Source organism: Eurypyga helias, unplaced genomic scaffold, assembly GCF_000690775.1.
Source record: "Eurypyga helias isolate BGI_N326 unplaced genomic scaffold, ASM69077v1 scaffold514, whole genome shotgun sequence".
NCBI classification, from domain to species: domain Eukaryota; kingdom Metazoa; phylum Chordata; class Aves; order Eurypygiformes; family Eurypygidae; genus Eurypyga; species Eurypyga helias.
This window is the reverse complement of record NW_010245453.1, coordinates 54,260-66,883: the sequence shown is the minus strand read 5'-3', so window position 1 is coordinate 66,883 and position 12,624 is coordinate 54,260. Positions and strand designations below refer to the sequence as shown.

General features: G+C 39.8%; 1 protein-coding gene across 1 annotated transcript in view; it reads right to left on the bottom strand.

Annotated features, from left to right (window-relative positions):
- The window catches only part of MYBPC3 (myosin binding protein C, cardiac), a 60,731-nt gene extending 56,437 nt beyond the window's left edge, over positions 1-4,294 (bottom strand). The window contains exon 1 of the mRNA XM_010150057.1: positions 4,142-4,294. Coding sequence (XP_010148359.1) covers positions 4,142-4,166 — 25 coding nt within the window. The 5' untranslated portion in view covers positions 4,167-4,294. The remainder of the gene's footprint in view (positions 1-4,141) is intronic.
- Positions 4,295-12,624: the final 8,330 nt, after the last annotated feature.

Genomic DNA, 12,624 nt, shown 5'->3' with positions numbered 1-12,624 from the left:
TTCCCTAAAATCATTGAATTTCAGTGTATGCTTGAAGTATGTGAAATTAAAGTGAGGAAGAAGTGTGTATTCCACAAAGGTGATTTTAACTAGATAAAATTATAGAGGAGAGCCATTCTCTTGTTGATTTGTTGGCTGGGTTTTTTTATTATTTCATCCTGCTTTTCAGAGTGGTGGCTCTGAGTTCAGCTCTTCATCATTCATTATTTGTGATATGTACATGGAGGCGAGGAAGATAAGCACTTAAGGAGAATGTGTGGTGGGTAAGGCTTTCAGATGATATTTCTGCCTTTCTGAAATAAAACGTATTAAAGGTATAAATGTTTTAGGAGAATCTAACTGATCTGGTTGAATGCACAAGCTACAAACTCCAGCAGAAATCTGCGATAAGTGTCATTAGAAAAAATAGTAAGAGGTTTTCTCCCACAAGGCTGAGTTATATTAATGCACATTCTGTGTATTTGGTATTAAATTACATATCTGGCTAATGCATTGAATTAATATTACTTTGATATTAACATTATTATTGATATTGAAGTATTATTAGCTTTTGGAATTCCTTAATTTGTTAAGGCTTCATGTTGAAAATTTATCTTTGCTTTAGTACTTACACTTGGCATCTAGTTTTCTTTTTATACCATTTGCTCTTCCATTGAGTTAAAAGCCAAACTGTGGATAAGCAGACTTCAGTAACAGAGCTTGTCAATTCCTTGCTGAGGAACTATATAAAGATGCTATGCATTCCTCAGCCGGGACCGAAGTGGCTTCTTGCAATTACAAGCTTAATCATTCCATGATCCAAAAGCTATTGAACTACTCAATCTTATCATTCCTTGCCTACTTCAGCAGCTGAGATTGTGAATTCCTGTGACAACGGCAACAGGCAAGGAATAGTTTCATTAAATAGTTACCTCTCTCTCTGTGTATCCCTCATTCTTTCACTAAAATGGAGATAATAATGTTCAGCTTCCTTTGAATCTTAACTTACAAAAGAGGAAAATATATCTATATGAATTATTATTATTGATTTTTGCATTACTGTAGTGCACAGAATGTCATTATCCTGGAGCAGTACTTTACTGTGCCAGGTGCTGGCAAATGTAAAGAGATAAGCGTATATTCAGACTAAAATTCTACAGTCAACTCTTCATTAAGCAACATGGATTATTATTATTATTATTAATGCCAAAAGCCTCTGTATACTTAAAAGCCAGGTCATTTATAAACCCTTGATAAAATTTCCTAATCTGACCTGCAAAATCTAGATTCCTCAAGCTATAAAGTATGTGAATAAAAACTGACTGATTTTCAGACAAAGTAAGCAATACCAGACTTCTCCTTTTCCAGATATAGTAACGCACACGTTTCCCATTAAGTCCTATTTACCTACTAAATCTGGTGTTTAAAAGGTCAGCTGTTTCCTCTTAATGTCACAAAATATTGTTAGGGAAATGGTTGGGGTTTTCTTAACCTTTCTGAATTTCACAATAAAAAAAGTGATCAAAACTTGAAAAACCAAGTCTTTGAACAGTGTGTAGCTATGAAATGTTTAAATCAGAGGGAGAAGAACGTAAAGTTTCTGCAACATAAGCCTGCAAAAAGTGATGCTTTTCAGTGTTTGATTGTTTGCTCTGACACTGAATTGCTACAGGTCTTCTAAATGTTGTTGCTCTTGGGAACAGTATAGGGTGGGGTTTTTTGTTGTTTTGGTTTTGTTTGGTTTGTTTTGAATGCGTTAAATGGTTTGTTAAAACAGGAGATATATGCAGAATATCTCTTATCATTCTCTGGCATGAAGCATTTATGTATGAATTGCTGGATGATTATTCAGCCCTCCTGAGATTATGCTCAACATTATCCCATCTTGAAATGACATGAACTATATAAACAACATGAAATAGAAAACCGAAGAGATTAATGTGTCAAGGGAGAATGAGAAGATCCTCTCTAGAAGTTCTGGGACATGTGATGTGTTCTGTCTCGGTCAGAATGGGTAATAAGAGCTTTTCCTCCCCCTGCTGTGATAATCACAGTGTTTGGTCTGGTTTGTTCATAAGGATTATGTAGGACTAGTGATGTTAGACACCTGTTAGATTTCTCTGGAGAAATAAGCTAGAATAGAATTTCTCATCTCCGTTAGCTAGCAAAGGTGGGCATCTTCACAAACAGAGAAGCTGCCTCTCACCTACAGAGGCTGAAAACGTTAATTTAAAGGTGGTTAAACCATCAGAAATCAAAAGTCACAATGCCCAAGTGATCACACTGTCAAATTTTATCTACTCTGTCATATCTTTTAACCAGCATTGTCAATCACAAGCATTAGACATTTCAATAAGCCTCAAAAGTCATGTGACTTTTAAAATATAATATGATTATTGATGTCTTATTTTTGGGGTGACTGGTAATCTCTTAGAGCTTATTTTCAAGGTTTTCTCTATGACTACAAGGTCTGGTATATACTGCTTTTTTTATATGTGATTCTACTTCCATCTGATTTCAGAAGCTGCAGCTTTAAGAATGTCAAATGATGTTATAGTTGTGATACAATCGAAGCTCTGATGACACCACCATTGCTTTGGAGTTGTCTTATGGAGGGACCATAAAGAATCTTTTTGTAGTTAATCATGCTTTAGTGCTTTGTAGTTCTTAATGGGAGATAGGGGCTGGATTTGTGCTCTGCCTCTGGTTGCGGCTGATTCAAACTGTTTTGGCCAAAATCAAAGTTCTTGTTAACAAGTCCTTTTTCTGTGGTTGTGGTGACCACAGGACATTTTCCCATTGGCCAGCCTAACAGGAGAGTAGTGCTTCTTCAGTCCTTTGCAAGGCACAAAGGCTTACTTTAATAAGTATCAACAGCTATTATTGACTAACTCTGGGAACTGCACATTATTAAAAAAACCCATGCACCTTGTACTGTACATTCAGGCAGTAATGATCCTGGATGTACACTGACATCAGTGAAGTGAGAGCTCTGAAAGTGAAGAATCCCAGATTTAGTAAATTTTCTTCAGCCTTGTGTAGTGGATATGTGTACACTTTTCAAATAATCATAATTTCTACTTTTCACAACTTTTTTCCAAACTTAATTGTGGAAACAAAGTGCTCCTGAGACATCTTCCTCTACTCACACACAGGTGTCCTGAAGCTAAACTCTCCCTATATCTGGTGCCCAGGCTCTCTTTCTCCTTATCAGACAAAAATTTCTACTTTTCACAACTTTTTTCCAAACTTAATTGTGGAAACAAAGTGCTCCTGAGACATCGTCCTCTACTCACACACAGGTGTGTGAAGCTAAACTCTCCCTAGTTCCCAGGCTCTAGTTCCCTGGTTCCCAGGCTCTCTTTCTCCTTCTCAGACAAACAGACTCATTGCACTTTACACCCCATCCTAGGCCTTCTCTTCTTTCTTATGTGGGCAGCCTCTCAGCGAGTCCTTATTTCTCAATTTTAAATTAGAACTTTCCTAAATCTGAATTCTTTTCCAGATGTTTTTCTAGTGGGGCAGGACTTGCACGGGGCTCTGTGACCTTGGCTTTCCAAAAATGGCTAGTTATCTTCTGGCTCAAGCAGAAAGGATGGAGGAGACTAAGTAGAAAGAAATACATATATATTCTTTACAGTACAATGTCTTCTTTTTTCTTAGAAGTCTGGCTGGAAGAATTAGAAAGATTGAGCTCTGAACAGGGTGCCATTTTCTTTCATTTTCACAGAGATTTCACTAACAACAAATACCAAAATTTGCTGCATACACCTCCTCTGAAGTATCAGGGAATGAACAAAACAAAACCAGGAGAGGTTTATACTACCTAACTGCCCACAAGAGAAACCACAATTTTTTTTCAGAGTCCTAAAGATGACTGGGAAAGGAAACAAGAAATTAAAAGAATCTGTGAAATAGAGGTGTTTCACCTCTATTCTTTCCTCATCCAAAGTTTCTTGAGAAAATTCAGTGTCTGAGGGTTGCCGCACTAGTTACTGATTTCTCTGCAAACCACTCATCATCTCATATATTTATAACTTTAAAAAATATTTTTTCTCTCTGTTTTCCACTGAGGCATCTAATTTCTCTAACATACAAAAGCTACTCACATTTTTCTCTGTCAAGCTGTTCTTAGGTTTTGTCTGTCGGTAATGATCCTTACCTGTTTTCTTTACAGGCTCTGGCATCTTCACTTTGTTTTTGATGAAGCTCCCAGTTGTATCTAGAAAGCAGAGCCCGAGCTAATCAGGAATGAGAATGTGGGGCTTTTGAGATCCCCTAAAGAAACACTCCGTGGAAGACCCCATCCTGCTCCTCCCCCTTGATCCCTCACTGTTGTCAACTACGGCACCTTATCAACAGCAGTACACACTTGACAGGCTCCATCAGCTGGGATAAATATAGCCAAGTTCCAGGAGCCAGGGAGCTCAAACCACCCAAAGCTGGCTACCACCGACCTGTTGGTACAAACCAGAGCACAGTCTGACGTTGCACATGCGTACAGTACATTTTCCAGGTTCACATATGTATTGCATCAAGAATTCCTCCACAGCCATGTTTATAGCACATTCAGCAAACTACATCTGATAGTTACATGTCCTGTATGCTGGTTCTGTGCTTACTCTAAGTATGCATCTGCTTGCATTCTTGCTACCTATTTCAGTTGCTGTTACTATTATAATAGGCTCAGAACTGAACAGCCCTTCAGCAAGATTTTTTCTTCTTTTTTTTTTCGCTTCTACCGAAGACTCTGTTTGTAGCACTAAAGGTGAACCTTCAGGAAAGAGCTTTCTTTTTCAGAGACACTTACACATTACTGACATTTCCAGCTACAACTAGAAAGCATGACACTGCTTAAATAGTTTCAGTCCTCCCTCCTCATCCACCCACTTGATCCGCAGCATATATGTCCTGAAAACGAGCAAGTCTTTTTTTTTTCCTTTTAAGTACCCTTTAAAAAATAGTTCCAAGATTCTATTTGTTACCTCTAGAAGTTTTAATTTCATTTAATTACATAGAAAGGATCTGCAGGAAATCTCACTAGAAAATCAGTCTGGTATTACCATTTCATGCTACAGTCATTGACTCTTATTTATTAATAAATTTAGCATATATCAAAATAGGAACTGTGGACAATCACCCCTTTATTGACTTGGTGGTGTATCTGTTTCCTGTAGCTTCCATTGTCTGATTTTGAGCTTTGAAGTTTATCAGAAAAATTCTGTAGGCCAAGTATCTAGCACATTTTAGCTACCACTAGTACTGAAAAAAGCCTGTCAAAACTAGCCTGTACAAATCCCAGTCTAAAGGATTTCTGCTTTTGGCAGGGAGCTCAGAATAGACAAATGTGCACATCAGTCACTGTACTTTGTGTCTGTCTTTCACATCTAACTCTCTGGGTAAACTGATAGGACAAATGTGAATGTGCAAAGATGACTGCTGCTACTTGTCCTGAATTTGGGCTAAACACTTCCTCCCTTCCCCTGAAGGAATTTTTACATATGAGTGAGGAAGATGAGCAGGATGTGACCTATGTACATTTTCCATTGCCTCTGTTTCTAGTGGGGCGCAGGTTAGCACGATATGTTTCTGACCTACTACCCTCTGCCTGAAGCGTTTCACTGGGAGTCAAGAGCTTGACCTCTTTCAAAGGGCTTGGGTCTTAATTCACAGTATGAAAAAATCCGTCACTCGAGTAGTGAAGAACATTACTCCTTTCTTAAATATTTCTATCTGTTAGAGAGCTGCCATTAACTCCCTCTTCTCTGCAGAGCTGAGCCCCAACACACTGCTGGAACTGCACCTAGATCCTTTCTGGGAAGAGAACTGTCTCCCTGCAGCCTTAGACAATAGAGGCCACAGGAGGCAGAGCTCCCTCTTCTCTGCAGAGCTGAGCCCCAACACACTGCTGGAACTGCACCTAGATCCTTTCTGGGAAGAGAACTACCACGGACTGATATGGAGAAATTTAGAAAAAGAAGAAAAAAAAAAATCCATGTGGATCATCCAGAGGTGGACTGTGATCAGAGCCACAACTTCTTCTCAACTTAGTTGCCTCACTAGTATGTGTCCTTGAAATAACATTTACAAAGAAAATTAGCTGACCTGGGGTCATTTCTGCAGTATTTAAAACATTAGCCTCTTGTAAATGCCATCAGAATATACTAATCTTACTCAGGAATCATTTGCCTAGAGAATTTAGTTTTGCTGCTTCATCCTCTCTCCCTCACCTATTAGCAAATAATTATTTTTACTGAAAGCCTGTAGGCGATGTTCTGAGGTTCTTGATAAAATGCACAGTATGCCGACATGTTATGTTAGATTTGGATTCGAAAGATTGTTCAGTTCTGAAAGTTATTTTACAGTTAGCACCATAGGCCTTTATTACCATCAACTAAAATAATGTAAGTGGAAATAAACCCATTTGTATGGACTTCTAGGTAACACATATCTATGCACGAACTCTGTAAAATGCAGGTGTGCAGTATTTATCATATAGCCCAAACCCGTGTTTACTCTCCCTGAGTGTCCAGTAGGAGGTGCCTCAAAGCAAGAACTGAGAACCCTGGAATAATTAAATATGGGATAATGCACATATAACACAGAACTCATTCTGAACACTAATAGATATTGGCTTAAGTACATCTTAAATATTTTCTGTAAGTTGTTAGACTCCTCAATATTATTGCTTCACCTAAATACACATTTCTCTCTAAAATGACATTAACTCCTCGGTCTCAATACTTTCCAACAGTGGGGATTCCACTGCTGAATTACACACTGTAAAAATAGGAATTCTATTATTGATTCTGATTTTTCCAACTTCTGTTTTGAATATCCTCTCATTCAGGGAGAACAGAAATTGCCATTCAGTGTCTGAAAGTTGTTTTTTTAGCATGCATTTGTCACAGCAACTCAGATATTTTAGAACAAGACATATATCTGTGTAAATCTGCATTAACCACTTTTAAACCTGATGTTACCTGCAGAAGTATTTTCCTTTTTTTGCCACTTTCTGATTTTCAGGTATTTGTCTGTAAAATTGTCAGGCATATGTCTGACAATTCCGTGTCTGTAAGAGGTCACTTCCATCAGTTTGACAATGGGCAAACGGGGAGTTCATCTTGCCATCACACGGCTTGCAGAATAATTGTGTTCATATGTGACTCTGCAAACACTAGGGGATGATCTAAACTGTGTTGCCATTCAAAGGAGATACAGTCATTCATTACATCGAATTCTAAGGTGGTGTTGTTTGAGAGTAGTATCCCAGTAACTGTCTATGAGACGTTATTTCCTAGGGAATTTGAAATAAGTTTATGCTAATCTAAAAAACCCAAATATGCTGGGATAATAGGTTGCTAAAAATTATATAATCAGATGATGACGCATTTGCACTGTGTATTAGAAAGGAAAGCTTGACATTATACTCTGCATTTCTTTATTAATGTAGGGAACACAACATGCAGGAGTTCGTCCCAACAGAGCTTGCTGGGATCATGTAAATAAGTTTATTCTGTTTCACCGTCTCTCCTGCTTATCTATCACAGATACTTAGTAACTATTTTAGTCCTGAAGAGTTATGGACTCTCATAACTGCCTGGGAACCCTTTTGCAATGTATTTCATCTTTCCTAACACATTCAATTCAAGTACTGTGGTGAATCAGCCCTTAGCTGGTTATTCTCCATAGAGACTTTCCAGCATTCAGAATCAAGTTCAACCTGGGGAGGGTATGAGTTACTTCTTCCTCACAATGAAACAGAGCCACGAGAATGATTTAATCTGATGCAAGGAAATGATCCTATTCCACTTATAACTGCAGCATTTGTGATTTTAAACGTTTCTTAGAATAGTGTCTGCATATTCAAGGCAGAGCAAAATGAATGTTTTCTCTGCTATTACACTTCTGGTTACCAGGTGGCAGCATTGTTGTAACAGTAGACATTTTTCTAGCATTTTCTACACTTTATTTATTTATTTTTTATGGCCACTTTTAATAACAAAACTGCTATGCAAATGAAATATATGCTAGAGATGCTCTACATTGGCCCTAAATAGATGTGTAGTGGATTGTGGTAACTAATTACTGGTGCATTGCAATGCTAAGCCACTTTTTAGAAAGTTTGTGAAGTTTCAGCCTACACTCAAGTCGTCTGAGGTAGAATCATAGAATGATAGAATGGTTAGGGTTGGAAGGGACCCTAAAGATCATCTAGTTCCACCCCCCCTGCCATGGGCAGGGACACCTTGCACTAGACCAGGTTGCTCAAAGCCACATCCAGCCTGGCCTTGAACACTGCCAGGGATGGGGCATCCACAGCTTCTCTGGGCAACCTGTTCCAGTGCCTCACCACCCTCTCCATGAAGAACTTCTTCCTGATTTCCAAACTATACCTCCCCACTTTCAATGTAAACCCATTACCCCTTGTCCTGTCACTATAGGCCCTTGTAAAAAGTCCCCCCCAGCTTCCTTGTAGCCCCTTCAGGTACTGGAAAGTGCTATAAGGTCTCCCCGGAGCCTTCTCTTCTCCAGGCTGAACAAGCCCAACTCCCTCAGCCTGTCCCCATAGCAGAGGTGCTCCAGCCCTCTGATCATCTTCGCGGCCTCCTCTGGACTCGCTCCAAGTGGTCAATATCCTTCTGATGTTGAGGGCTCCACAGCTGGACGCAGCACTCCAGGTGGGGTCTCACCAGAGCAGAGTAGAGGGGCAGAATCACCTCCCTCGACCTGCTGGCCACAAGCATAGTGAAGCAACACATAATAAATGCCTCTGGGGCTTTGCTAAAAAAGTTCATGAGAGGGAAAAGGGTGTCCTTCCTTATCAGAGGAATTATCTTTTAAGTCTGAAATTGCTACAGTTGCTTTCATCATGTAGTTCAGACTCAAGCTGAAAAATGACAGTAATGGGTGGCCTGCAGTGACAGGATGTGTGATGTATTTTCCTGATTTTATATAGTTGGGTTTATGCAGAGAAACCCAGAGAATTATTATTTATAGACAAAGTTAGCAGCACCTCCTTCTAATAAGACTATCCAACTTCCTATTAAAGGCTATGTTTTTAAGTGGTTGTGACTTGGCCCCAATGTAGCTATCCAGGCAGAAAAATTGGTATTTTGCTTTTCTACTCTGGGATTGTTTTGCTTTTAGTTTCTGTCATGCCATTTGATTTCTTGTCTCTGTCCCTGTTTATTTGTCTCTCTGCCTTCTAGTTCTGTTTTGTGAAACTATCACCTCCTCCATGATTCAGCAGTTTCTGAGGACAAGGTAGTATAATTAACTCGCAGTTCCAGGGGCTGCAGGTTTACTGGTGTGAATGGAAGATAGCTGCACTGGCTCAGTGCAGAGCACATGTCCAGCAGAACTCATTTCACTGCAGTCCTGCCCCCCACGAAACGAAGCAGACTGTTCCCTTTGTGCTTTTGCAAGACAGCACTCTGGGATGTGCGATGCACAGACACTTGGCCTCACTGACAGAACTTGAGTTTATAAGGACTTACGGGATCTGGGTAACACTGATCTTGCTTATTTGAGCTTCTCTCTGTACAACCATTTTGTATCCTGCACTTTACACCTCATATTTGGGATCTTTCTGGACATTTGTTCAGCCTGGAGAAGAGGAGGCTCCGTGGAGACCTCATTGCAGCTTTCCAGTATCTGAAGGGGGCCTACAAGGGTACTGGGAGAGGACTTCTTACAAGAGCTGGTAATGATAGGACAAGGGATAACGGGTACAAATTGAAAACAGGGAGGTTTAGATTAGATATCAGGAAGAAATTCTTCACAGAGAGGGTGGTGAGGCACTGGGACAGGTTGCCCAGAGAAGCTGTGGATGCCCCATCCCTGGATGTCTTCAAGGCCAGGCTGGATGAGGCTTGGAGCAACCTGGTCTAGTGGAAGGTGTCCCTGCCCATGGCAGGGGGGGTGGAACTAGATGATCTTTAAGGTCCCTTCCAACCCCAACCATTCTGTGATTCTATGATTCTATGATTTGACACTTAACTTGCTTTCATTTCAGGGATGTACTTTCAACTGGCTTCATGATAACCATCCTGAGTTGCTCCATATTCTGTACTGTAGAGAAAAATGGAGTCTACATATGCTCAGTGAGAACTTTCTGGATTTTATCCCTAAGCCGTTTTGATGGTGTCAGTTTGGTCCAGTGTAGGGGTCAGCAGAATTTTGTCCATGTTTGTCTCTGGGCTACTGAATTCAGAGCAAACAGCTTCTCCCTCAGGTGAGGATGGAGGGGAAAGCTGGGGGTGGGATGAGGCAAGGGGGTGGGAAGTGATGTCAGAGAACTGGGAGGCAGTAGGTGATAAGACTGAAATTGTAAGAGGATGTAGGATGGGAAAAATATAAATGGCTGAACAAATATATTGGAACTGAGAATCATTTGCATAAAGAAAAGCTGACTGAAGGCATATGTGAGAAATGTTGGTCTGAGAGGAAGAAATAAGACTAGCCAGACAAAATTTGAAACCTGATATTGAGAATAAAGCAACTGGGATATAATAAATACAGAAGAGTCTGGTGGCTGAGTCTAGAGATGGAGAAAAGCTGAATGAATAGCTGGGAGTGGATAGCTGGGACAGGCTGAGAAAGGAACAGAGTATTGGTGGGTGGGAAAATGTGGAAGAGGCAGTGTCTAAAGAGAATTCTAGAATTATGTTTCTAAAAGCAAACACTCAAAACTCAGAAAATTAATTCGTTAAATCTAAAAGATATCCAAACTGATTTGTATACACAAATGCTCAGCACCCAAACATTCTTCACTTTGCATAAGGCAGAGGCGTCGGAGCATTCTGCAGAAAGGTGTCAGCGGTCAAAGGACCATTCTTACAAAGAGCACTGCTGCTCCACTGCTGGGGAGCTAAAACAAAAGATCGGAGCCCTTAGAGCAGAGAAACTGCATTCCTTCCTACCACAAAGCCGCTTCCCCAATCCTTTGCATAACCTTAGTCTCCCTAACACCTCCTCCCACCCTTCCTTCTCCTCCGCCACCTCCTGCTAAACCTTATCTGCTCTACCACATCCTCATTCTCCTCCTGTCCATAGACTGCTCTGCTCATTCTCACGTACTGCTTTGACTCCCCAGTAGTAAAAAGCAACACTGTGGGGAACTGAAGGCATGAAGAAGGGGGATGTGGCTGTATGAGTGGAGAGAATGGAAAGAAAGTTGCCCTGAGAAACCTGATCTCATTGGTCTGCTTTGAGTAGGGGGCTGGATGAGGTGACTTCCAGAGGTCCCTTCCAACCTTAATTACTCTGTGATCCTGTGTGGTGATGTGAGGTGTTATGAGAGAAATGAATGGGGCTAAAGCAGACACAGATGAGTTATGAGTGAGAAAATGAGAAAGCATATCTGCTCCTTGTCTACTTGACTGTAGTGTGAGATTAGTGGGTTCATTGCAGTAGCTTTGTTTATTCCAAGCTTTACATTTTTTGTATTTTAGGTATGTGGGTATGAGAAATTATGTAAATCTGGTTTAAGTATTGGTTAGAACCAGGAAAGATGGTGAGACAGCAACTTAACACACAACATAAATTAGAGATAAATGCAAATTCTTGAATTTAGTACCCACAGTGGGCTTTAGTCTGCGTCATATCATAGTCTTTTCTAGCAGTAATCCATTCAATTTCAGTACACAAAAATGGAATTCCCATGGAGAAGATACTGTTCTGGGCTTCGTTGAAGAAAAAATACAATTATTGTCATGAGTGATAAAGTCTCTGCTATGAATTTTGTGCAGTTAGATTATAAGCAAAATTAGAGCACTAGATTAAATGAACTGAATTGAACTGTCATGTGATATATGTACTTGTCATGAAGTTGGCACTCTAAGTTGAATTAGGCTCTATAATTATGAAGTGACTTTTGGTGTGCAGAGATTTCAATGAGGGAGGAAAAAACTACGAAGAAATAGAAGAAAGAAAAAGAGATTATGGGATACAAACTGAAGCAGAATATTTACTGAGACAAAAAAAACCCTGGAAAAGTACAGAGCAGTGTATGGATCTCAAAATGAGGCTATGGAGATAAAATTTGATGAAGGAAGAGACAAAAAAACCCCAGTAAATATAATAGGATATGTATATATGTATTTTTCAGGATGTTTGAGTGATTTGATTAATATGGACTATCCAGCAAAACCAAAGCACCTTTAACTGCAATTCTGTCTGATGTAGGTGAGTAGCCACTCAGATCTAGAAATTTCTAAAACTCTCTTTGACTGGGTAGAATAAAAAAAATATGCTCTCTCTGTAAATTACTATAAGCAGATTATCCCTCAGTACAGTCAGTGCAATCTTTCTCCCTTCTACACCTCTGATGTATGGCTGGAGGGAGTCTAAAATATGGTAGGAAGTCCAGTATTTTGGATTTAGCTCAGCAATAGTATTCTAAATAATACCTTTCCACAAGAATTGATTAGGAACTAGTCAGCAGCTAATAATGATAGTTGGCTTTTTTAAAGCAGGGTGAAAATATCGTACATAAATTGAATATCCAGTTTAGTTTTTGTTTTGAAAGAGGATTAATGATATCAGACAGCAGTGGGCTGCAAAATGTTCCATCAAATTTGTGCTACCCATGGGTCATCTCTCCAGATAATGACCTGACCTACCTTTTTCCAGCACATCTGC